This window comes from Topomyia yanbarensis, chromosome 1 (genome assembly GCF_030247195.1).
Source record: "Topomyia yanbarensis strain Yona2022 chromosome 1, ASM3024719v1, whole genome shotgun sequence".
Classification (NCBI taxonomy): domain Eukaryota; kingdom Metazoa; phylum Arthropoda; class Insecta; order Diptera; family Culicidae; genus Topomyia; species Topomyia yanbarensis.
The window spans coordinates 166,166,058-166,188,856 of NC_080670.1; the positions used below are offsets into that span (position 1 = coordinate 166,166,058).

The 22,799-nt window shown below is 42.1% G+C and overlaps 1 protein-coding gene across 3 annotated transcripts; it reads left to right on the plus strand.

The window, feature by feature from the left end:
- Nucleotides 1-4,711: 4,711 nt before the first annotated feature.
- On the plus strand, nt 4,712-22,710 carry LOC131680424 (neutral ceramidase-like). Of its 3 annotated transcripts, none has more exons than XM_058961150.1 (5): nt 4,713-5,070; nt 5,433-5,900; nt 6,192-6,393; nt 6,462-7,322; nt 21,536-22,710. In XM_058961150.1, the coding sequence occupies exons 3-5, from the start codon at nt 6,259-6,261 to the stop codon at nt 22,640-22,642; spliced, it is 2,103 nt and encodes a 700-aa protein (XP_058817133.1). In that variant the 5' UTR covers nt 4,713-5,070; nt 5,433-5,900; nt 6,192-6,258; the 3' UTR covers nt 22,643-22,710. The 3 variants fall into 3 exon arrangements, with proteins under 3 accessions (XP_058817139.1, XP_058817133.1, XP_058817125.1); XM_058961142.1 differs by having other exon boundaries at nt 4,713-5,065; XM_058961156.1 differs by lacking the exon at nt 5,433-5,900 and having other exon boundaries at nt 4,712-5,065.
- Nucleotides 22,711-22,799: the final 89 nt, after the last annotated feature.

Here is a 22,799-nt window from a genome sequence, read left to right on the forward strand (position 1 = left end):
AATAACCAGTGCTGCTAATTTGCGACGGGTTTATTTAAACTTGAAGGAGAAAGAAATCTCAATTTTTGTATTACAGTCGTGATTTGCTGGTTGGACACTTTTTAACTAGACAGCTTTTTAGTTGGATCTCCGCCAGTTGGACCATTGTCCAACTATAAAGCATCTGAACATCAAAATCTCATGTCAAATTGACTTTGACAATCTATCTAACAATCTTTTACACTACTAATGTCGTCTTTGGAGAGTTTTTGACATTTGTCAGTCGGTCCAACTAGTGAATTAAATTCGTTAGTTGGACATAGGCTGTGGCCCAACCAACGTACCACGACTGTACTATGTTCAAAACCACACTTATTAGTTGCATCGTTCATTCAAGCAACCCAGCTGCTCAATCATATTCTATTAATTTTCATCCATTGGCCCTGTGAGTATCCCTTCCGGGGACTAACTGAATGTTTAGGCAAAACTATCCTCAAGATACTTCACACTGCTCATATACGCTTGAAAGTGCTAAACTAGCGAGTACAGAGCAAATAACGGCTTTGATTGGAAAATGAAAAAGCATCAATTTGAAATAAAAACGCTCAGTTTTCTTATGAAAATTCCAACAACTACAAAGTGAAGGATTGAGAGAGTATTTGAATTTAAATCTTGATTGCGATAGATTCAAGTGGAAGTTGGCATTTGAAAATGAAAATTCGCATCATTGACCTTAACAATAAACTCAAAATAAGGCCATTGTATGTCGCCATTTAACTTGATACAGGACTCTTATCCCACGGTGCCAATCAGGGTATATGCCACTTTATTCCATGTTTCTTGAACCCGGGACTGGGTTATATTCTATTCCCAACCGACGTCAGTTCATTTATTTCGACAGCCCCATAAATCCTTCCGATTTTATCCCACTATCAAATCGGTTTTGGTCGGCTGAATCGCTCGACATTGAAATCGACGAATTTATAGATTGTTGCACCGACGCTTATGAGAAGTTAACACGAGTGTCTGTCGACGCAACACCAGACGAAATTTGTTGCTCATGCGAAGCAGAAACTGCTCAATGCAAACATATGGTGACTTGTCTATTCCATCTGAACCATTAGCTACATCGTTATACTATGGAATGCAGATTTTTTTACTACTCTCATATTTTACTTAGTTTGAAACTAGGGTTGCCACCTCTCCGGGGTTGACCCGGATGAAAGATTCGTTCGGGAGGGGACCAGTAGAGCAGGAACAGCTTCAGTAGATGCAGGAACCACGAAGGAAAAGTTCTTTTTAACTTAATAAATAATCACTACTTATCACTTTGTAATCACGCACTGCAAAGAGAGACTGACGTCTCGAATGCAAATGTTTTTATTTTGCTTTCTGTAAAGGTAGGTACGCCAAAAGAGCGTAACCTAATTTAGGGTATAATTTATTGTTGTACTATACCCATTTTGGGGTACACAACAGTCCTTCTCATTTAGGAAGAAAATTATGCAATTTTCGAAAAGATATTACAATATCTAATATTTACAAACATTTAAAAACTTTCTAATCAAACTATTCTAAACGAAAAATCTACAGTAATCGACATAACAAATTCTAAGTCACAAAATCATTGAAACTTTTTAGAATCTTAAATCTCTTGAATCTAGTAGAGAATGCTTCGAACGCATTCATCACTGCCTTGCGTTTCCTCGATCGCTTCTTTGCTGCGGAAGTCTCTTCTGGGAAACCACGGAGCAAAGCTGGAGACAAAGCCTCGGCGTCACTCGACGATCCATTTGACACTGGCCAATTAGGCCGCGGAACTTCGATGAGCCGTAAAATCTCTTCTTGCTCCAGTCGTAATTCTTCGTTGCTGCTATTTTCAGCATACTCGTTAACGGTAGCTTTTTCTCGTCCCTCGTCCTGTTTACGCGATCTGGCCGTAGTCAGCGCGTTTGACCGAACCATCAAGTCCAGATTTTCAGAAACTCTAAGCTGTGAATGATGGACGAGAATTGGAATGCTTCCAATTTGAATCTGGGAAGTATTAATAGAAAATCTTTTAAGACACGTTACTGTGCATGGAATACATTTTGTTCTATTCTCTGTTACTTACAATTTTTTCTGCGCTCCATTGATCACGCTCCGGAAGTGGTGGTTTTGATGGTCCGGATGACCGGGAATCCGTCCTGGATATCGTCGTACCGCGTTCCGTAGTTGTTCTCGTCGCCAGTTAAAAGATCCGTCCGGGAGGTGGACCAGTAGAGCAGAAACAGCTTCAGTAGATGCAGGAACCACGAAGGGAAAGTTCTTTTTAACTTAATAAATAAACACTACTTATCACTTTGTAATGACACACTGCAAAGAGAGACTGACGTCTCGAATGCAGATGTTTTTATTTTGCTTTCTGCAAAGGTAGGTACGCCAAAAGAGCGTAACCTAATTTAGGGTATAATTTAGTGTTGTACTAAATTATACCCATTTTGGGGTACACAACACCGGAGACTCCGGTTTTCGGGAGCGATCTCCGGGCCTCCGGGTTTTACATAAATTTCTCTGGGTTTTGGTGGGAAAAAGCATGATTTCAATTTTTATTCTGTTCAAAATATTTAAAAAGTCTAAGTTAACTATTACTCTGGTTCAGATTTATGTTGCCCGACTAACCCTTCGTTTCAATATGGTGAAGATAAGTTCACCAAATATTTCTGATTTCTTTCACAGAGAAATGAAAATGAAAAACAAATCAAATTAATACAAATTAAGGAAAATAATATTTCACTATATGCTACAATTGAAATGTTGCATCCCAGTCGCTCAAAATGGTGTAAAAAAGTTATTTTGCTGCAATTTTTCCAAATCAGTTCACTGTTAGTGGTGCTTATCACCAGCTGCACCAAAGTATGGCAGATTTGTTCTGATCCAACTGGCTAGGTCAACATCAAACGAGTTCTTCCGGTGTTGTTGTTACTCCTGCAGCGATGCTTAACTGATGGCTAGGGAGGTGAGTTTTGCTCCTTTGTTGCGACCTCTAGTGACGAATAACCGACACCACATAGTGCTTCCTATGTGATACTGCTGCCCTGCCTCATTTGCTCGCCTTTTCCTGTTAGTTATTCGACTTGTCCTCCACAGTGAGAGTAGCAGATGCTTTTGTATTCGTGGCACTTAGTCGGGAAAGTTAAATACTACACCAGATTAGATTACAGTTTTACTTTAACGTAGTAATAAAAAGCGATTAAAGTGATCCAAAATGCCGAGCAATCGTTTTGATTCCAATTTATATCTAATTTCACTGAAAATCCACCACCCCCCAGGTCAGTGAAAATCTCCGGGGCCTCTCAAGGGGTGGCAACCCTATTTGAAACAAATAGAATATCTATCTTGCACTGACACCAAACAAACATGGGGAATTCCAAAAACAGGGAAAGATGCTTCATGGGATCCAAAAGTTTACTAGGTTTTGCTGTTCAAAAACACCAACTCATCTTCTTCTCACTGACACTTCCCATTGAACCCGATAAATTCTTTCCTCTCGTGATCTGGGGAGTTTCATGAATTTACACCATCTCATAAAGGTTTTGCTTGACTTAGGAGTAACGGCAAATGATGTTGCGGTGGTTACAGTAATCAACAAACTACATTTCAGAGCCGGGCACATTTCAGTATGTAGCTCTGTGAATAATATTATAATTCACCATTTTCCTAAGATTTTTACTCACCATCTTATAAAACTAACTTCGTTTTCGTAAGTTTTATTAACAAATTTAAAAGACATGTAGTTTATTTTCTCACCAAAGTTTATAGAAAATCACTATGACATAACAAAATGAAATCAGAAACACTTTGCTTCTAGCGCTATCTGTGGACGTTTTCAACGTAGAATCGCCAATTGTCTACCAAGCCGTGCCTCTTGATTTTTTCCTACTAACACAGTTCCTTTCCCGTGATGCTCGTAAAGATGCAGAGGTAGTCTCGGGCTCTATCAACAGCGAATGTCGACCTAACATTTCTTTCCTTCCCCGTCATTTTGCTGGTTCATTGTGCATTTTCACTCATTGGGATTACCACGAAGTGCAACTATGAGCTGTTTACCTAGGTTTATACTCCAAAACACATTTCAAACCGAGCACTTGCATAGTTCGTTTGTTATGAATATAACTGTTAACAGTTTATGCTCGATTCGAAATGTTCGTAAATACACACTACTTAAATTCGGAATAAATCAGACCTCTGTGACACGCTTGGTAAACAATTATGTATGGCGCAGAGATCGATGCAATGCAGTTGGAGTGCATCTGTCAAACACGTGTTGCAAACAGTTGTGTAGATGGCAATTGAGAAACTCTAATTTCCAACGATTATCTACTTTCAGGTTTTCAAGGAAAATTTGTTCTAGCCTTAAAGCCGGTTATATAATGCGTTATGGGACAAAAGTTTATTGGACAAATGGTCTAAACAATCCTACAGCGAAGGTTAAAAAGTTAGCATCGTGTTAGAAATCTGTGAAAATTTGCAAAAAATCTGTTTTTCTTATAAGATCTTCACTAACATTAAAAATCTGTGTAATTCGGAATAATCTGATTAAGTGGCAGCTCTGCTTATGGCACGGAAAACCGATAACTGTTCATTCATTCGAGCCGCCTTCGAGAATGAACTGTACAGATGATTTCAGCTAGTGACCGCTAGGAGGCGGCATATCATTGCTATCCCGTTAGGCGGGATTTGTTCATTGAAGCGCTCGAATGTAGTAGAAGTAGGAGGAGAAGAAGAAGCACTCAAAACGCCGTCAAAACAAAACGTAACAAAAAGTGCGTAATCAAAACGAAAAGGGCCCCTTCTAGCTTCGAGTTCTCTTTATGCTCTATCGATATCTTTGAACTGGCTGAAGCACAGTTAAGTGACCGACGGGATGGTCATCGTGAGTTTGTGTGAGAGTAATTGAAGAAAACTAGCTCCAGTGGCAGTGGTATTAATGGTGTCAGTGAATGAGGGCAATGTCAGTGCGATGGATATTTCTCAACTCTAGGTTGTATCCTAGTGAATCATGCGCAATTTTTTAAGTTTATCTGGTCACATGGAATACGTTGTGGTAAGGTTTGTTAAATATGAATTAAAAGTTATGAGATTTTAATATTTAGGAAAGCCTACAGATGCAATCATTTTTCTGTCGATAGTATTTGAATTCAATTAAGACGATACTATTTTTGACCATTATACCTCATTGAAACTTCGGTAGTCCCCTTACTATCGTCACCTTTGATCTTCGTTTTCAGAAAGTAGGTTAAATGTAAATCATGTTGGTATACCCTTTTCCACCTTATCACCAGCATTAGTTCCGGCGATTTGCCACATACTGATTTCTGCTAATGTTTTACAATGTTTCACCTTCAACGCGAAGTTGATAAGCAAAACATCGCACTCGTACTTGTCTAATCGCAGTTTCCTTAATATTTAAGCCTGACGACGTTCAACTACAACTTCGACACAGCTAAAACGGTGATTTAGCGATAAAACAGCGTCTCCAGACGGTTGAATGTGTGAAAAAGACACACAAAGAACGGCAGAACATGTGTGACCGGATAGCCCCAGTCAGAGAGCGTAAGCGTAAGGCAGTCATCAGGAAGCGAACGGCAAGTGAAGGAAAAGTCGTTCATTATTCAGTACAGCTGAGTGCTTCAACCAGTCCGGTCGGACCAAACAACAAGTGCTTTCGGAGTAAAAAGCAGTGTTGAGTGAAAGAAAGACGTTCGTGAGTCAACTCTCACCGGAGAGTTGGTGTGATCGGAGACAAAGCGTGAACTTGCTTGTACCAACCAACCAACCAATAAATTTGTACTCGAACAAATAGTGGAGGGTGATCGAGAAACCGTTTTACCTTGATTGGTGTTAGTAGCGAGGGATTCATTCATAGGCTGGCAGCATAAGTAAGTTTATGCAATTTGGTCGTTTAGCAAATTGTTGCATAAAAAACGCAAGTGTCAAGCGGTGTACTGCGTGCAGCTACTTCATTATTCATCGGTAAAAATATCCTTTCTTCGATTTTATCTAATCTGAAGCTTATGACAGATTACCCGCTGCACCCCGATTTAGCTTATCACAAATCAGTTTACGAACTGATACAATTCCGTACAATTAATCATACCCCCCCGACCGCAACCGCGCACAGCCTGGCACTTTTATGGTGATGTTGACGATTTGTTATTCTCGTTTTTCAGAGCACTATTCACGCGTGGATGGTTGTAAGCTAACCGTGGTTCAACGTGCTTGCGCATCAGCATCCACATGACGCATTTGGCGAAGCTACGTCTACTGCTGGTAGGCTTGTTATTCTACTCACACCTATCGACGACCGCCGCGGCGTATCGAATCGGTGTGGGACGAGCGGATTGTACTGGACCACCTGTCGAGATTGGTTTCGTGAGTTGCAATTTTTTTCGCTATTAATGCTCAGGAGAAATATTAATTAAGCTACCAATTTTTTATAGATGGGCTATGCGGAATTCTCTCAGCGAGGTCATGGCATTCACCTGCGTCAGTTCTCCCGAGCCTTCATTATTGAGGATGAACTCGGTGAAAGGGTGGTGTTCGCTAGTGCCGACGCGGGAATGATGGGGCACGCAGTCAAGCGAGACGTTGTAGATTTGCTGCAGCAAAAGTACGGTGATTTGTACCGGTTTGAAAATGTGGTTCTTAGCGGTACGCACAGTCATAGTGTGCCGTCCGGCTTTTTGATGTCGTTCCTGTATGACATAGCGTCGCTTGGTTTCGTGCCGCAGAATTTTAATGCCTTGGTCGAAGGTATTACGCTAAGTATCGTAAGAGCACATGAAAACATGCGTGAAGGACGCATTTTCGTTTCGAACACGGAAGTACAGGATGCTAATATCAACCGAAGTCCCAGTGCGTACGAGAATAATCCGAAAGAGGAACGAGCCCTCTATAATGATAACACCGATAAAAAGTTGGTCCAGCTACGGCTAGTTGACACCAGCGGAAAGCTTATGGGAGCGATCAACTGGTTCGCTGTCCATCCGACGTCGATGAACAAAACGAATTGTTACGTTTCGAGTGATAACGTAGGCTACGCGTCGATCCTGCTGGAGCAGGAAATGAACCCGGACAGTTTGCCCGGGCAGGGTGACTTTGTGGGTGCTGTGGCTGCTAGTAATTTGGGTGACGTGTCGCCCAATGTGATGGGACCCAAGTGTGAGAAAACGGGACTGCCATGTGATTTGCTAACGTCTTCCTGTCCCAGCGGGGCCGGAGTGTGTATCGCTTCCGGGCCCGGTAGTGATATGTTTGCGAGTACGAAACTGATTGCACAAAGGATCCATTCAGCTGCGTCGGTAAGTGGCGAAAACGTATTGATCGCTATTTGTGTATTTATTATTGTCGGGGTTGACCTCTTGGTCGTTCGATCAATTGCGTATATTGCGAAAAAAATAGTGCTGCGTCAACATTGAGACCTATCGTTGTTTATTTGGTATTCTCAGTGAAGGACGTGAAAGCATCTCTTAAACTGGAAACAATTGCAACGCATTTGCTCTCCTTGTTGGCTTTGTTATTTCGCATTTCTACTAGTTTGACCTTTTCAAGCCAATAAATTAAAATTGTATAATTTTTGTTGAACTGCGCAGTACATAAATCTAGGAAAATGCATACATCTTCTATACAGAAATACCTAGTTTTAAGAAACGTCTCCAATCCCAGCTAACATTAGAAATGTTCATATCAAGAAGATACAATTCAAGAAAAGCAGAACTAACGTGTCGATCATCCGCTGTTGTTATTTAAGGCGCAACAATCTGGGGAACGTGCCAATTGAACAATTTTATTTTGATGATTCATAACCCATCTGTTCCAGGGCAGTGGAACGCTTTCTAAACATGAGTTGAGTCTAAATCTTAAAAAAAGCCATATGTACATTACTGGCGATCGGTGATCAGAGAAAAATAACTCTTTCGATTATGGATAAATTCTTATGAATAATGGCTCGGATTAACCCTCCAGCCCGTCAGCCCTACAGACTCTTTACAAGCAGACTAGCTAAATATCAAAAATTGCAGACAAACGAACTGTCAAAAATGCAAACAAAAGAGCTTACTAGTCCTGTGAGGGGAAGTAAAGGGGGGATTATATGCAAAGCTTAACCATTTGGAAGTCGCGCAGACGGCTCACTGCGAGTTGGAGAGCCTTGCTAGGATGATGTGGGGTTAGGGCAGCATTCGGCTCTGCTAAACATCTAAAAATGCCATAATTCCGAACGCAGCTCCAACGAAGGGAGTCTGTGTCGCTTCTGCTATAATCCTTTGTTTTTAGAAATCAAAGATCTTATCAATTAAAGCACTCTAGCCCAACAGGAGTGCCAACCGGCACATCAGGCACACCAGTAACATCCTGATTGTGGCATACTGGTCATTGCGAACGACAACGTACAGGACACGGATCAGGAATTGGACGGCGATTTTGGGCTGACAGACGTACAGTTCTACTCCCTGAGTAAGAAAGGATGACATCGACTTGAAATGGGGGCTAACAGCACGGATTCCTTCGTCCCAATAAAACCTTGGCAGGTATCCGGGTACGTTCAAAACTCGTCACCATTCAGTTTACGGTACTTGGTTCGGTTGGAGCATTTCCCATTTACGCCGATCCGGCTCTGAACACTACTCCCCATGAAGGATGTGTCAACCCTTACATGACCTCCCTGATGCGAAGATTCTGGTAGTATAGATCATGGCATCACGAGAGGCGACTATGTGCAGCGAGTGGAGATAGCGGCCCGGAGTTGGGACCTAAAAAAATGGAGAAAGAACAAGAAACTAACATATACGGTACAGGCACGGCGAATCCGTTCGCCAGAGGTGGATTGGTGAGGTCACCACCACCAGCAGCAGCTGAACTCATTCAGCAAGAACAGGAGGTGGAGAAGCAGCAGCGGCAGCAACAACAGCCAGAGCAGAGCCGGACGAACTATACCCCACAGAAGCCAAAAGTAGTTTCAGCGAAGCACTTGGTGGAGGACCTCCACAAGTTTGTGGATGCGCCCACAATGTCCATAAAGACATTAAAGAGCTGGTCAGCAGAATCCGATAGGCGCTACTATCTACCGTGAATGAGTATGACACGGCAACGCGGAGGGCTTATGCAGCTGAGCGAGCATTGGCGTCGGCTAAGCTTACTATCTTCCTAGCCCCTCCGAAGCAGGGTAAGGAGAAGCAGATTGGTGTGGAGAACACGCCAGTTTTCGTAACTCCAAAGAGGACCTCGTCAGGAGACGGAAGACCAGGTGGACCCAAAAACCTGGCGCTCGAAGATGCTGTGGCTGTTGCCGAAGAAAAAGACGACACCAAATAGGGAGAAAGCTGGAGTACCGTTGTTGGTCGGAAGAAGAAACACGGGAAACAGCAGAAGAAGAAGGAAGAGCAAAAAAGGGAGCAGAAGAAGGAAGAAAAGCCTTCGGATCGTCGGAAGGCGCCAAAAGGAGATGCACTGATCATCGAAGCGAACGATGCGACGTCCTACGCCGCTTTTCTCAAGAAAGTGAGAGAGGACCCAAAAAGTAGTTGTAGAGTAGAGTAGAGAACGCGGTTAGAACGAGACGCACTCGGAAGGGCGAGATGATCTTGGAGCTGAAGAAGGATCCTTCCATCAAGAGCTCGACCTACCGCGAGCTCGTTGCTAAATCATTGGGGTGCGAAGCGAACGTGAGAGCCCTGTCCGCAGGGAGCCATAGTCGAGTGCAAAGGTCTAGATGAGATAACGACCGTTGAAAAACTGAAGAGTGCACTGATCAATCATTGCAAACTGGATGTACCGGCGACTATCCGGATTTGAAAATCGTATGAAGGTACTCAAACGGCGGCGATTCAATTACCGGTGACCGCTGCCAACAAGCTGGTGGAGACCGGTAAGATAAAAGTCGGATGGTTGGTGTGCTCGCTGAGAGTCACTCCGCGATTTTCCAAGTAGTTGGAGCGATGCTTCAGATGCTTTGACCTCGGACACCTGGCGAGGAACTGCAAGGGCCCGGACAAGTCAGCACTGTGCAGAAATGCAGAGAAAAGAGGCACGTTTCTAGGGACTGAACGAAGCAACCAAGGTGCATGATCTGTAAACCGGAGGACGGAAACGACCACACGACGGCAGGCTTCAAATGCCCTGCGTACATAAAGGCAGGCAAATGATGATGGAGATAACCCAGCTTAATCTCAATCATTGCGACATGCACAGTAACTGTTTTGGCAGTCGAAACAGAAACGATAACTGGGTGGTGGATAGTGCAGGGACGGTTGAAATACAAGTGATGGGCGGTTTCTCTGTCCTAGAGGTGGTGGATAACACACACGAAGGCTTCGTGATCGCCAGGATCAACAGCGTATTCATCTGTAGCTGCTATGCTCTTCCGAGATGGACACCAGAGCAGTACAATCGGATACTGGACACACCAACCGACTCGTTAGTCGGACGAACACCGGTTGTTATAGGAGGAGATTTCAACGCTTGGGCCGTGGAGTGGGGTAGCAGGCTGACCAACGCACGAGGTTACAGCTTGTTGAAAGCCTTGGCGAAGGTGAGTGTGAGACTTTGCAACGAAGGTTCCGCTACCACATTCCGTAAAGACGGTCGAGAATCCATCAACGAAATAACATTCTGCAGCCCTTCGCTAACGGATAACATGAACTGGCGAGTTAGTGAGCAGCGCAGTGATCTACTACACCATTGGTCGGCGAAATGCTACGGTAACACCAAGAGTGAGGACTGGCAAGTGGAAGTGGAAAATAGCAGACTTCGACAATGACCTTTTTGTGGAAGCACTTCGTGCTGATAGCGTCATTCCAATTTCGAGTGCCGATGAGCTGTCGGAAACAGTAGCGAAGGCATGTGATGTAACAATACCGAGGAAAATGAAGCCGAGGAACTACCGGCGTTCGGCGTAATGGTGGAGCGACAGGCTCAGCATCCTCCGGGCTGCCTGCCTTAAAGCCAGAAGACGCGTTCAGAGAGCAAGATCTGAGGCAGTCAGAGAAGAGTGTAAGGTAACATTCCGGGCGGCCAGGGCTGCTTTTAAACGCGAGATAGTGTTAAGCAAGTCCATCTGCTACAAGTAGCTGTGCAGAGAAGTAGATGCCAACCCCTGGGACAATGCTCACCGTGTCGTTATGACCAGGATCAAGGGTCCAATGACGCCAGTCGAAATGTGCAACGACAAACTGAACATTATCGTGGAGGGTCTTTTCCCGAAGCACGGTCCAATCGTATGGCCGCCTACACCGTACGTTGATGCAGATGGTGGAAATGCTGGTGACAATCGAGTTTCCAACGACGAGCTCCTTATTGTGGAAAAACGGCTGAAAGCGAAGAAAGCTCCCGAACCGGATGGTATCCCCAACGATAGACGTGAAGAACACATTCAACAGTGCTAGCTGGGGGGCTATCGCCGTAGCATTGCACAGAATGCGGGTTCCGGATTATCTGTGTAAGGTTCTGAAAATTTACTTCAAGAACCGAGTGCTGGTCTACGAAACGAACATGGGGCAGAAGTCGATTAGGGTCACGGCGGGAGTACCTCAGGGCTCGACCCATAAGGGCTTTGGAATATAATGTACAACGGAGTGTTAACACTTGAACTGCCCAGTGGAGTTGAGATCGTCGGCTTTGGAGATGATGTTGTCCTGACGATAACCGGCGAGACCCTTGAGGGGGAGATGTTGACGGCAGAGACAATAGGCGTTGTGAAAACCTGGATGGCTGACATCAAGTTGCAGCTGGCTCACCACAAGACCGAGGTAGTGCTGGTCAGCATCTGTAAAAAAATCCAGCGTGTCGAGATCAGCGACGGGGGACAATCCATCCCATTGCTGAAGTACCTGGGTGTCATAGTCAATTATCGGTTAAATTACAACAGCCATGCCGACTATGTATGTGACAAGGCTGCGAGGACAACTAACGCATTGGCAAGGATCACGCCGAATCACGGCGGAGCAAGAGGCAGCACGAGACGTCTCCTGGCGGGTGTCTCATATTGAATACTGAGGTATGGCGTAACGGCCTGGGCTGCTGCACTGAACTCAAAGTGGAACTTATGGCTCTTCGTGTTGCGAGTGCCTACAGAACGATATCGTCGGCGGCGGTATGCGTCATTACCGGGAAGATTCCCATCTGCATCACTCTGACAGAGGACGTGGAATGCTACTAACGAAGAAATGCACGTAGTGCAAGGAGACTGGTCCGAGTGGACTCGTTGGCTAAGTGGCAGCATAAGTGGGACAACGCTGAGAAAGAAAGGTGGACCCACCGACTCATCTAAAATGTATCTGCTTGGGTACATAGAAAACATGGAGAGGTGAACTTGCATTGGATTCAATTTTTGTCCGGCATGGATGCTTCGGGAAGTGTCTGCATCGGTTTGGACATGCTTCGTCACCCCTTTGCCCGGAGTGTGTGGACGTGCAAGAGGCACCAGAACACGTGGTATTTGAATGCCCCAGGTTCGGAGAAGTTCGTAGGGGTATGCCTAGTGTGACAGTGGACAATATCGTCGAAGAGATGTGCCATGACGAGCATATCTGGGACGCAGTCAACAGAGTGGTTAAGAGTATACTCTTCGAGCTGCAGGGGAAGTGATGAAGGGCCCAACAAAGTAGCGTTATTGGCTAGAACGCCGCTCCGGGAAACTCTCCGACAGTGTTTTTTTTCTCCGACAGTGTAGATTAGGTCAATCGCCGGGGACCAGTTCAGTACGCTACATAGCACTGGGCTTGGGTTGTCGGGGCGCCAGTGAACCGGATGTCAGGCTTCACCGGAATGGCCGGACCGACCTCGACACGTGAGTGGACTAGATCCACCACCGGGGATTACACCGAGTAGACCGTGTCGAATAGCTAGTAGTGGATCGTTGGAACGCCAGTGAACTAGAAGCTACACTCCACCCGGAATCGCTGGACGGACCACAGCACCTACTGGCTGGCCCGTTGAGTAGGCTAGGTCCACCGCCAGGGACTAAACCGAGTAGACGGAGCGGGGAGCTAAATGGCTCACAGAAAGGTACATCGGTATCGGGAGCAATCTACCACCTGGGACTACCCGACAGAATCGTAACAAAAAGGGGAGTTGCCGTCGGAATAGGATAATATCCGAGTTGATCGAGATATAGCTGGGAGCTAAATGGCTCAAGGAAGCGAGTATCACTGTCGGGGGAAATTCCTCCGTCGGGGAACTATCGGTCGGAGTAGGGTGAGTTCACCGTTGGGGACTATACAGGTAGATCGTGATAAGGCCGAGAGCTAAATGAATCACGGAAACATGAGCTAAATGACTCAAGGAATCAGCACCTAAATGGCTCACGGGGACGAGAGCTAAACGGCGACGCAATAGATGGAGACAAGAAGCGAGAGACGAGTCGAGAGTTAAATCAAAGCTCATAGATCAAGCCACTCTATAAACCAAGTGAGGCTCCGAGATAGAGCAGAAGAAAGAGGTGCGACGAAAGCACAACGGTCCCCCCACGAAGTAATACCTTGTCGTAGTTCCGTAGGGAAGAAGGGCGTAAAAAGTAAGGATTGTTTTAGTGGTTAGACACGAACGTGAGTCTCACACAGTGCCAATACACTACAGACCAGCTTTTTAAACCTTCCTAAAACACATACTGACATTGTTCCAATTCGTTGAGTTGAGTCGAGTGGTATATGAAACTCGACCCTCCGGGCCTCGGAAAAAGTTTTCAAAGTTTGAGCGAATCCTTTACATTTCTTTTGCAAGAAATTTAAAAAAGAGACAAAGTTCATCGAAACTCAATTAAGCAACTACGTTCAACGGTTTGTAATTATCGTCGGCTTCACCACGAAGCAGAAAAATCCGTCATCGTGACACACTTTATGTCACCCGGATACAGTCGAGCACCCATATACATATAACTCTCCTGGAGCAAAGTGAGCGCTAGCCATGTTCCAGTCGTCCGACGGTTTTACGTGACCAGAAGGTGCAGCATGCGCCAAAGCGGAATACGGAAGGCAAGGTGGCGAAATTCTACCGTGTTTGACCCGGGAGGTCAGCGCAACCGCCCACGCGGTCAAAACGTAACTGACCAACATGGACATCGTCTTGAGGAAGCGGAAGTCGAGGCCTTCCGTGTCAGAATCACAAGCGGCCAACCAAAAGCACTGACTGAAGGTCCAGGTTTTCTTCCCTCGAAGCGCAACGTGATTCTGATCATGGATGACGAGACGTACCTAACGCTCGACGGCAATGAATGTGAGAAGGGGACCTCAAAACCGGTCTTCTTTTACGCACAAGTTGCGGTCAACGGGTTGACGCATAGCATGTGTGTTTACCAGTAGTTGCGACCTTCATTAACAAGCACAACCCGATGGACGAAGTCGTATTCTGGCCGGATCTTGCCTCGACACATTACGTGAAGCGGTCGCTAGAGGAGACTGAGCATTTGAAGATTCCAGTTGTCCTCAAGAACGCCTCTTGTTCTAGCCCATTTGAAAATTTCTTGACGAACCTGAAGCGGAGGATCTAATTGAAACATATCTTGGCGAAAATCGAAAAGGAATAAGCAATAAGGCGGCAAGAGAGTTGAAGAATGTACCAACATCTTTCTTTTCGTCGGCATATGATGCCCTGTCAGAAAAAAATGAATGCATGTGTTCCCGGTTTTCCCGCAGGGTTATTTTTATTTGACATAAACACCATCCAATGTATATAGTTTTTTTTTTCATTTTGGGTGTTGTCTTGATAGGCCAGATGTAAACAACCACAGTTTTCCTATGTATGGTTGCCAAGTTTACATAAGATTTATTTTAAAAAACAAAAAAAAAATCATTTCAACGATTTTTTTTGAAATAATGTTATATTATGTATATTGGATCTAAAATTTATCGAATGGAACGGAAAAATATATATAGCTTAATGACCCAATGCTAAATAACCATCCAAATGTAATTCTTTAAAAAGGATCGATCTCGGTTAAATTCTAGAGAAAATAACTTTCAAATTGTCAAGTTTTAACTAATGGTTAAAAAATCACGAAATGGTTCACAGTCTTAGTAGTAGATTGGCTAAATAGTGCATAAAGGGTGTCCTACATCAATTTGCATTACGGAAAAAAACGCTGTAGAAAATAACCCATTGGGTATTTTCTCTTGAAAATTTGAGTAGAAGTAGTTTAGAGTGTATGGTTTGCAATGCATTTTCATCGTTGTCAATTATTTTCGAAAATCGAAAAAAATGGCGTGATCCGACGAATTGATTTTACGTAAGCACCTGGAAAATCCTCAACTCTCTCGGAACATCGGAAAACAACTCGGATACGTGCAGTCAACGGTGAGTCGTATGATTAAATGTCACTACCTAACTCTGAGCATCGAACAGAAGAAGAAATCTCGACAAACATATGATTAGGGCTCAAAAGTCAATTGTCAAAATTCACTATGAGGAGAAATTCTGGAGAAAACGTTATCATCCAAGCACGGTGCCTAGCAGTCAACGAATAAGAAAACTTCTCTTTTGGTTTCTATCAACGCCTGTGCTGGACGATTACCGGTTTATCCGGAATTTCCCCCCAAAGTAAATTTTGACACTTATCATATGTTAGTCGAGAAATGCGGTTAGAATGGATGTTCTATTAGTGATCAGGATCACGAGTTTGTAGTGAAAGCGTTTAAGCGGAATCCCAATACTTCGGTCAGGGATATGGCCAAAATGTTGAATCTGTCCAAATTTTACGTTCAGAGAGTAAAGGACCGGGAGGGACTGCATACGTACAAAATTCAAAAGGCTCCAAATCGTGACGAACGGCAAAATGCGTTGGGAAAGTCACGGGCCCGAAAACTATACACCCATTTTTTTATTTTTCAAAAAACCGAAATTTTTTCTATTACTATTTCTGAAAGTACATCTGCTTGAGCAAGTTTTCGCAATTTTTTTAGAGATCCCAGAAATAGATTGAAGTTACAGCGCTTCCAAGCGCCCTTCGGCTACCAAGAGTAGTGCCGAAAAACCACTCAACCGATTTTTTAAATTTTATGCATAAAGTTTTGTTTTGTACATGAGAATTTTTCAATGCATTTTTTTTAGGAAAAACATTCCCGAATGCAGGAAAAAATATTATTTATTCAACTAATCGTTAAGGTACGAGGAATACTCACATACTAATAGGATTTTTTGAGTTTTAGGATTTTACAACAGTTTTTTCGGCATTTAATTAGCAAGGGACTGGAAGGTGAAGTATATTTTTCAATATTTAGAGCCATAGTACTCAAGGGAGAGCAAGGTGTTGAAAGGAGAAAGTTTAGAAAAGCGTGGAAGGATCATATATGCAAGCTTAGAGCTCACCGGCGACTTAACCCTTTGTCTGCTACCGTAGTGGTCAGGGTCTTTTGGCATTAGAAATGCGAATCACCTGAGTCTACGGCATGTCCGAACAAGCGTAAAGTAACTTGTTACTTCATGCTGTCGGAACCGACAAAAAGTTAAGTCACGGTAAACTTCCACACTAAGCATTTGCGACGTTGAAACTCATTGAATGAGCCAGTTTTGTTTGTTCCCTCACCAATTGCCTGCCTGAGTGATTTTATTTTATCGACTATTGTGACTGTCTCAGCGTGTGTGACAATATGGTCACATGTGTTGCTGATTTGCACGGTGTCGGCAGCTTTCACCCAACGCTGCAACGATGAATCCCCATCACGGTAAGTTCTATTTTTACCATTTTTTTGTTAACCATTTTTGTTAACGACCTATTGAGTTAATTTGTCAACAGTCACAAAAAAATGGTAAAAATAGAACTTACCGTGATGGGGATTCATCGTTGCAGCGTTGGGTGAAAGCTGCCGACACCGTGCAAATCAGCAACACATGTGACCATATTGTCACACACGCTGAGACAGTCACAATAGTCGATAAAATAAAATCACTCAGGCAGGCAATTGGTGAGGGAACAAACAAAACTGGCTCATTCAATGAGTTTCAACGTCGCAAATGCTTAGTGTGGAAGTTTACCGTGACTTAACTTTTTGTCGGTTCCGACAGCATGAAGTAACAAGTTACTTTACGCTTGTTCGGACATGCCGTAGACTCAGGTGATTCGCATTTCTAATGCCAAAAGACCCTGACCACTACGGTAGCAGACAAAGGGTTAAGTCGCCGGTGAGCTCTAAGCTTGCATATATGATCCTTCCACGCTTTTCTAAACTTTCTCCTTTCAACACCTTGCTCTCCCTTGAGTACTATGGCTCTAAATATTGAAAAATATACTTCACCTTCCAGTCCCTTGCTAATTAAATGCCGAAAAAACTGTTGACAAATTAACTCAATAGGTCGTTAACAAAAATGGTTAACAAAAAAATGGTAAAAATAGAATTTAGGATTTTAGTTGATCTATTGGTCTTCAGCCGTGATCACCGCAGACCTCTTGAATAAAAAAGGGTTTCGGAGATAACTGCGCCAATTATCAATATATTTTTATGAACATATGCAATTTCACTGAGAAATGTACTACCAAAATACTATAAGTTTGATGTAATGGAATCATTGCTTTATGCTTTTACGTAAATTCAAACTTTCTTGACATTTTTCGCTCAAAAAGGAGTGTAGCCCCTTCAAATTGCTTTTCATACTAACATTAAAATACCTCGAAGCTATTAATCTTGGCGGTAAACATATTTCGAAACCAGTCATGTAGGATAGACGATAAATGTATTAAGATGTGACCCATTACACTAGTTTACAAGAAAAATGAAGCTTCAAGAAAAAGTATTTTTTAGACTAATTTTGGGTCGCTGAACACGAAAAGAATATTCATTTTTTTGTTCAAAGAAGCGATTTTGTGATTTTCTCAAAAAACTCGTTTTTGAGCATTTTTTTTAGTTTTTAGTCAATATTTCTTGTCAAAATCGTTCAATTAATTTAGTCAATATGCAGGTTGAAAGGTGCCGAGATGCCCTTTCCAAAAACATATAATATGTGTCGATCAAATGTAAAATTTATAGTGCTGCAAGCGACCAAAGTTTAAAAAAGTGCATTTTTGGCCATTTTTAAAAGTTACTCATTTTTAAATGATTTTTTTTTACCTAAAAACAACTTTTTTCGGACCTTTTAGAACATAAGATGACAAATAATATATTTTCGTTAATTTTAAGCTTAATGTCACTAACATCGGATGGAAAATGTTGATGCTATGGCACATTGAGCGAAATAGAAATTTTATAATTTTAACGGACCCTGCCCTGGGGCGACGGTTTAGAGGGTGTAGCACTGGTCTCATAAGCCAGTCGTCAAATATTCGAGTCCCTATCGGGAAGGAGTCTCAGTGGGATCGTAGCACTGGCCACGTAATATTCTGTGAACTCAGAATCTGCTGTGAAGAAGCCTGTTGAAGCAGAAGGCTAAAATTCCTTTAATTCGTAAAATATGTACTCACCACAGACAAAACAAAATTTTTCCAACGATATTTCCACATTTTAAAAAGAGCACTTAGTTGTACAATGAAATATCCAAAACCATTCAAATGCCGCAAGATGGATGGATGCAAGCTCGAGAAGACAGTACCCAACACAAACAATAACTATCAAGTATAGAAGATTATTTCAGCCGAAAGTATGATTGTGCGAAAAATAAAAAGTTACAATTTTCACTCAATGCGTCATACCATCTACATTTTTCATCCGGCTTTTGTGACCATTGGATTAAAATTTATGCAAAAAAATATTTATCTCATTAGATTCTAAAAGAATTCTTGATTTATTATAAAAAATTTACTAGAAATATGCATTTTTTTAAAAAAGGCCGAACATTACTTTTTTTACTTTGGTCGATTGTAATCATAATAAATGTACATTTCTCGACAAACATACGATTACGGCTTAAAAACCAACTGTCAAAATTCTCTTTGAAAGGAAATTCCGGACAAACCGTTACTGGCTAAACACAGTTCATAGCAGTTAATGCAAGAGAAAACTTTTTTCTTTTGTTTGCTATAAACATCTGTGATTGGCGGGTTACAGTTTGTCTGAAATTTCATTTCAAAGAGAATTTTGACAGTTGGCTTTTAAGCCGTAATCATATGTTTGTCGAGATTTTATCTACGCATATTATACATTTTCGGAAAGGGCACATCAATGCCTTTCGAACTGTTTCGATCGGATCCTATTTGAACAAGATATTGACAAATAACTAAAATAGTGCCCAAAACACTTTTTTCAAAGAAATCTTGAAAATGCTTCTTTGAAAAAATGGACTTGTATTTCATATTCAGCGATCCAAAATTAACTGAAGAAGCATTTTTCTTCTTAGCTTATCGCGATTATCTTAAAATTGTTAAAATCTGTCACATAAGATTCTGAAAATATGAAAAATTATTTTTCTGTGATAAAAAATAGAGCAAAAACAAAAAAAAAACGGAAGCAAAAGAAAAACGTTTTTTTTAAACTCGAACTTCTTTGAAAGAGAAATAGAGTATTATTTTCGTATTCAGCGACCCAAAATTAATCTAGAAAACACTTTTTCTCGTAACTTTTTTTTTGTAAACTAGTGTAATCTTGTAAACTAGTGTAATCTTATTTAAGACCAAAAGAGATATGTGAAAAACATATTTTCACTCGGTGCCTAATAACATCACCAGTTTTTGTCAGATTTTCGTGACCTTAGGCTAAAAATTCACGTGAAAAGTTTGCCTGTCACATAAGATTTTAAAAGATTTTTTTTTGCTGATTTACTTTTTATGAAAAATCAACCAAAAATTAGTAATTTTACCAAACACTACTTTTTATGACTTTGGTTGCTTTTTTTTTTTTTTTTTTTTTTATTTCAATTATAGAGGTTTTAACCTTAAGGTCATTCGCCTCTTCGGGTTAGAAAAATCTCTTAGGAAAAATTTCTAACCCTATGTGCGGGGTCGGGACCCGAACCCAGGTGCGCTGCGTACAAGGCAATCGATTTACCAATACGCTACGCCCACTCCCACTTTGGTTGGTTGGTTGCTCTTAACCCTAAATTGTTGATATTTTATCCCAACATGCTATACATTTTTGGAATAGGAACATCAATACCTTTCGAATGGTGAGTCGTTTGTGTTAATCGGCAGATTAATTCCTGAGATATTGGCCAAAAACTGCAAAAAGTGCTCAAAAACACCTTTTTTAAGAAATCACAAAAACGGTTCTTTGAAAAAGAAAATGGATATGATTTTCGTGCTCAGCGACCCAAAATTGACTTAGAAAACACCTTTTTTCTTAACTTCATGCAATTAACCCAAAATTTGTAAACTAGTGTTATTTGCCTTGGAGTTTGTCCGTAAATTTAGGATTAGAACTTATCACACACATATTGAATTATTAGATTTTAACTTATTTTGTTTCGGCAGCCGAATAATGCTCTGCTTGTGTACAGCATATCAAAATGGTTGACTCCGCATAATTCAGGAATGATAATAAAAGTATTGAACTATACCATACCAAAACAGAATCGATCTTAATGAGAAGTAGCTGGTTCTGAATAATTCATTACTATTATCAATAATCCTGATAGAAACATTTTTGAGTATGATGTGATATTTTTTGTATTTTACCTACAGCGCACACTAGGGTGGGACAAAAAATAGATTCCAGCTCCGAGCAACTTTTTAGGTACCATTTGGGTCCTAGAACAACTGTGCAAATTCTTAGCTCGATCGGTGAAACTATATTTTTGCGCCCACTGTTTAAAGTTTACATGGGATTTTGTATGGGAAAGTTAACTTTTACAAAATAATTCCTCCAGGAGCCGCCCATTACTTCCTAAAAATAAATCGTTATGTGGTTTGTATAGGAAATTCAACAAAGAAAAAAAGTCTCGAATACCGCGAAACGATCTGATGCTTGAGAAAAAAGTTATTAAGCAGAAACCGATTGATACTCTGACGATTGATAAAATATTCATTTTTTCTAGCACCACTGCTGTTGGTTGTCCAATTATACGCAATTTCGTTTTAATCATCTCTTAACGTATCTAAATCGTTTATCTATACTATTTGGCCACTTCGCAAGGTTTTGAAGGATAAATTGAGGCTTCTTTTGTACATAATAAGAGAAAGTTAAAATTTTTGTATATAATAAAACCGTCAAAAGCAGTGATGCTATGAAAAGTGGAATTTTCATCAATCTTCAGGACATCAATCGGTTTTTGCTTAATAACTTTCTCCATAAGCATCAGATCGTTTTGCAGTCTTCTAGACTTTGTTTCCTTGACAAAATTCCTATTAAAATCAGACATCTGTTTATTTTTAGAAGATAACGGGCGACTCTTGGAAGAATTAATTTGCAAAAGACAATTTTCCCATACGAAATCCCATGTAAACTTTAAACCGTGGGCGCAAAAATATAGTTTCACCGATCGAGCTAAAAATTTTCAGAGTTGTTCTGGGAGCTAAATGGGACCCAAAAAGTTACTCGGAGCCAAATTTTATTTTTTTCATGTAACCATGTCCCACTCTAGCGCACACTGTACCATTTTTGTGTTACTCTCTATAAATTAATAAATTACCAACTTATTCTTACAATTATCTTTCCACTTCCAGAAACTGCTCAAATCCACCGATGGCATCGAGATCCGGGGTCCGATCGCCTACGCACACCAGTTCATTGACATGACAAAGGCGGTCGTGCCGTACCACAATCGCACTACGGACCAGGTAGAGGAAGTCCATGGCTGCTACCCGGCCATGGGTTATAGTTTTGCCGCTGGAACGACGGACGGATCGGGTGCATTCGATTTCCGGCAAGCCATGCTCACGGATACGACATTCTGGAACACGGCGCGAGATTTCATTGCCGTTCCGACGGCCGAGGACATCGAGTGTCAGGCACCGAAGCCGATTCTGGTCGCCAGTGGACGTACGACTTTTTCGTACGAAACGCAACCGAAAATTGTACCGGCACAGATACTGTCGCTGGGGCATTTTGTAATCGCGGCTGTTCCAGCTGAGTTTACGACCATGTCTGGCAGGCGATTGCGTAAGGTAATCGAAGATGCTGCGGTTGAAGCCGGCGGCAAGAAGGTTCAGGTTGTAGTAGCTGGTTTGTCCAATATGTACACGAGCTACGTTGCCACTCCGGAGGAGTACGCGATTCAGCGGTACGAAGGTGCATCCACTTTGTATGGTCCACACACGTTGACGATTTATTTGGAGCATTTCAAGAAGCTGATGACATCAATCGTCACAGGAGAAAGTGTTCCCGAAGGACCTGATCCACCGTTTGAGGATTATAAACAGATCACACTGTCCACCGGTGTTGTGTTCGATGGGCATCCATTCCGAATGTATTTTGGCGATGTTCAAATTCAACCTGAGGAAAGTTACAAGAAAGGGGACACAGTCAAAGCATTATTTGTGGCAGGTAACCCACGAAACAATCTGATGCATGAAAAGACTTACCTAACTGTAGAAAAGCAAATCGACGAAGATGAGTGGAAGGTGATAGCGACGGATGCTAGTTGGGAGACAAAGTTCAGGTGGATTCGGAAATCTACGCTGTTCGCGTACAGTGACATAGAGGTTGAATGGCAGACTGGACCCGAGCCTGAGGAGGGTGTGTACAGAATACAGCATTTCGGTTATTGGAGGTATATTTTAGGGGGCACATATCCTTACAATGGTACTACTAGACATTTTAGCATTTTATAGAGATGAGATTATTCATTTGTATTGTGGATTGTGATACAAATAAAGGAACACAAACTAGTCAAGCAGAATGGGATTTCGTTTCATTGGCACAAGATGGCAGCACATATCGTAGGCGGGATTCAATCGACGGGCTACACTTTGCTCTCTTTCTTTCTCT

What these genes read in the sequence shown, in the direction of transcription:
- LOC131680424 (XM_058961156.1), top strand. Translation starts at nt 6,259, where the DNA reads ATGACGCATTTGGCGAAGCTACGTCTACTGCTGGTAGGCTTGTTATTC. An exon ending in CACCTGTCGAGATTGGTTTC is followed by an intron (nt 6,394 to 6,461) that starts GTGAGTTGCAAT and finishes AATTTTTTATAG; the next exon opens with ATGGGCTATGCGGAATTCTC. An exon ending in GGATCCATTCAGCTGCGTCG is followed by an intron (nt 7,323 to 21,535) that starts GTAAGTGGCGAA and finishes TTCCACTTCCAG; the next exon opens with AAACTGCTCAAATCCACCGA.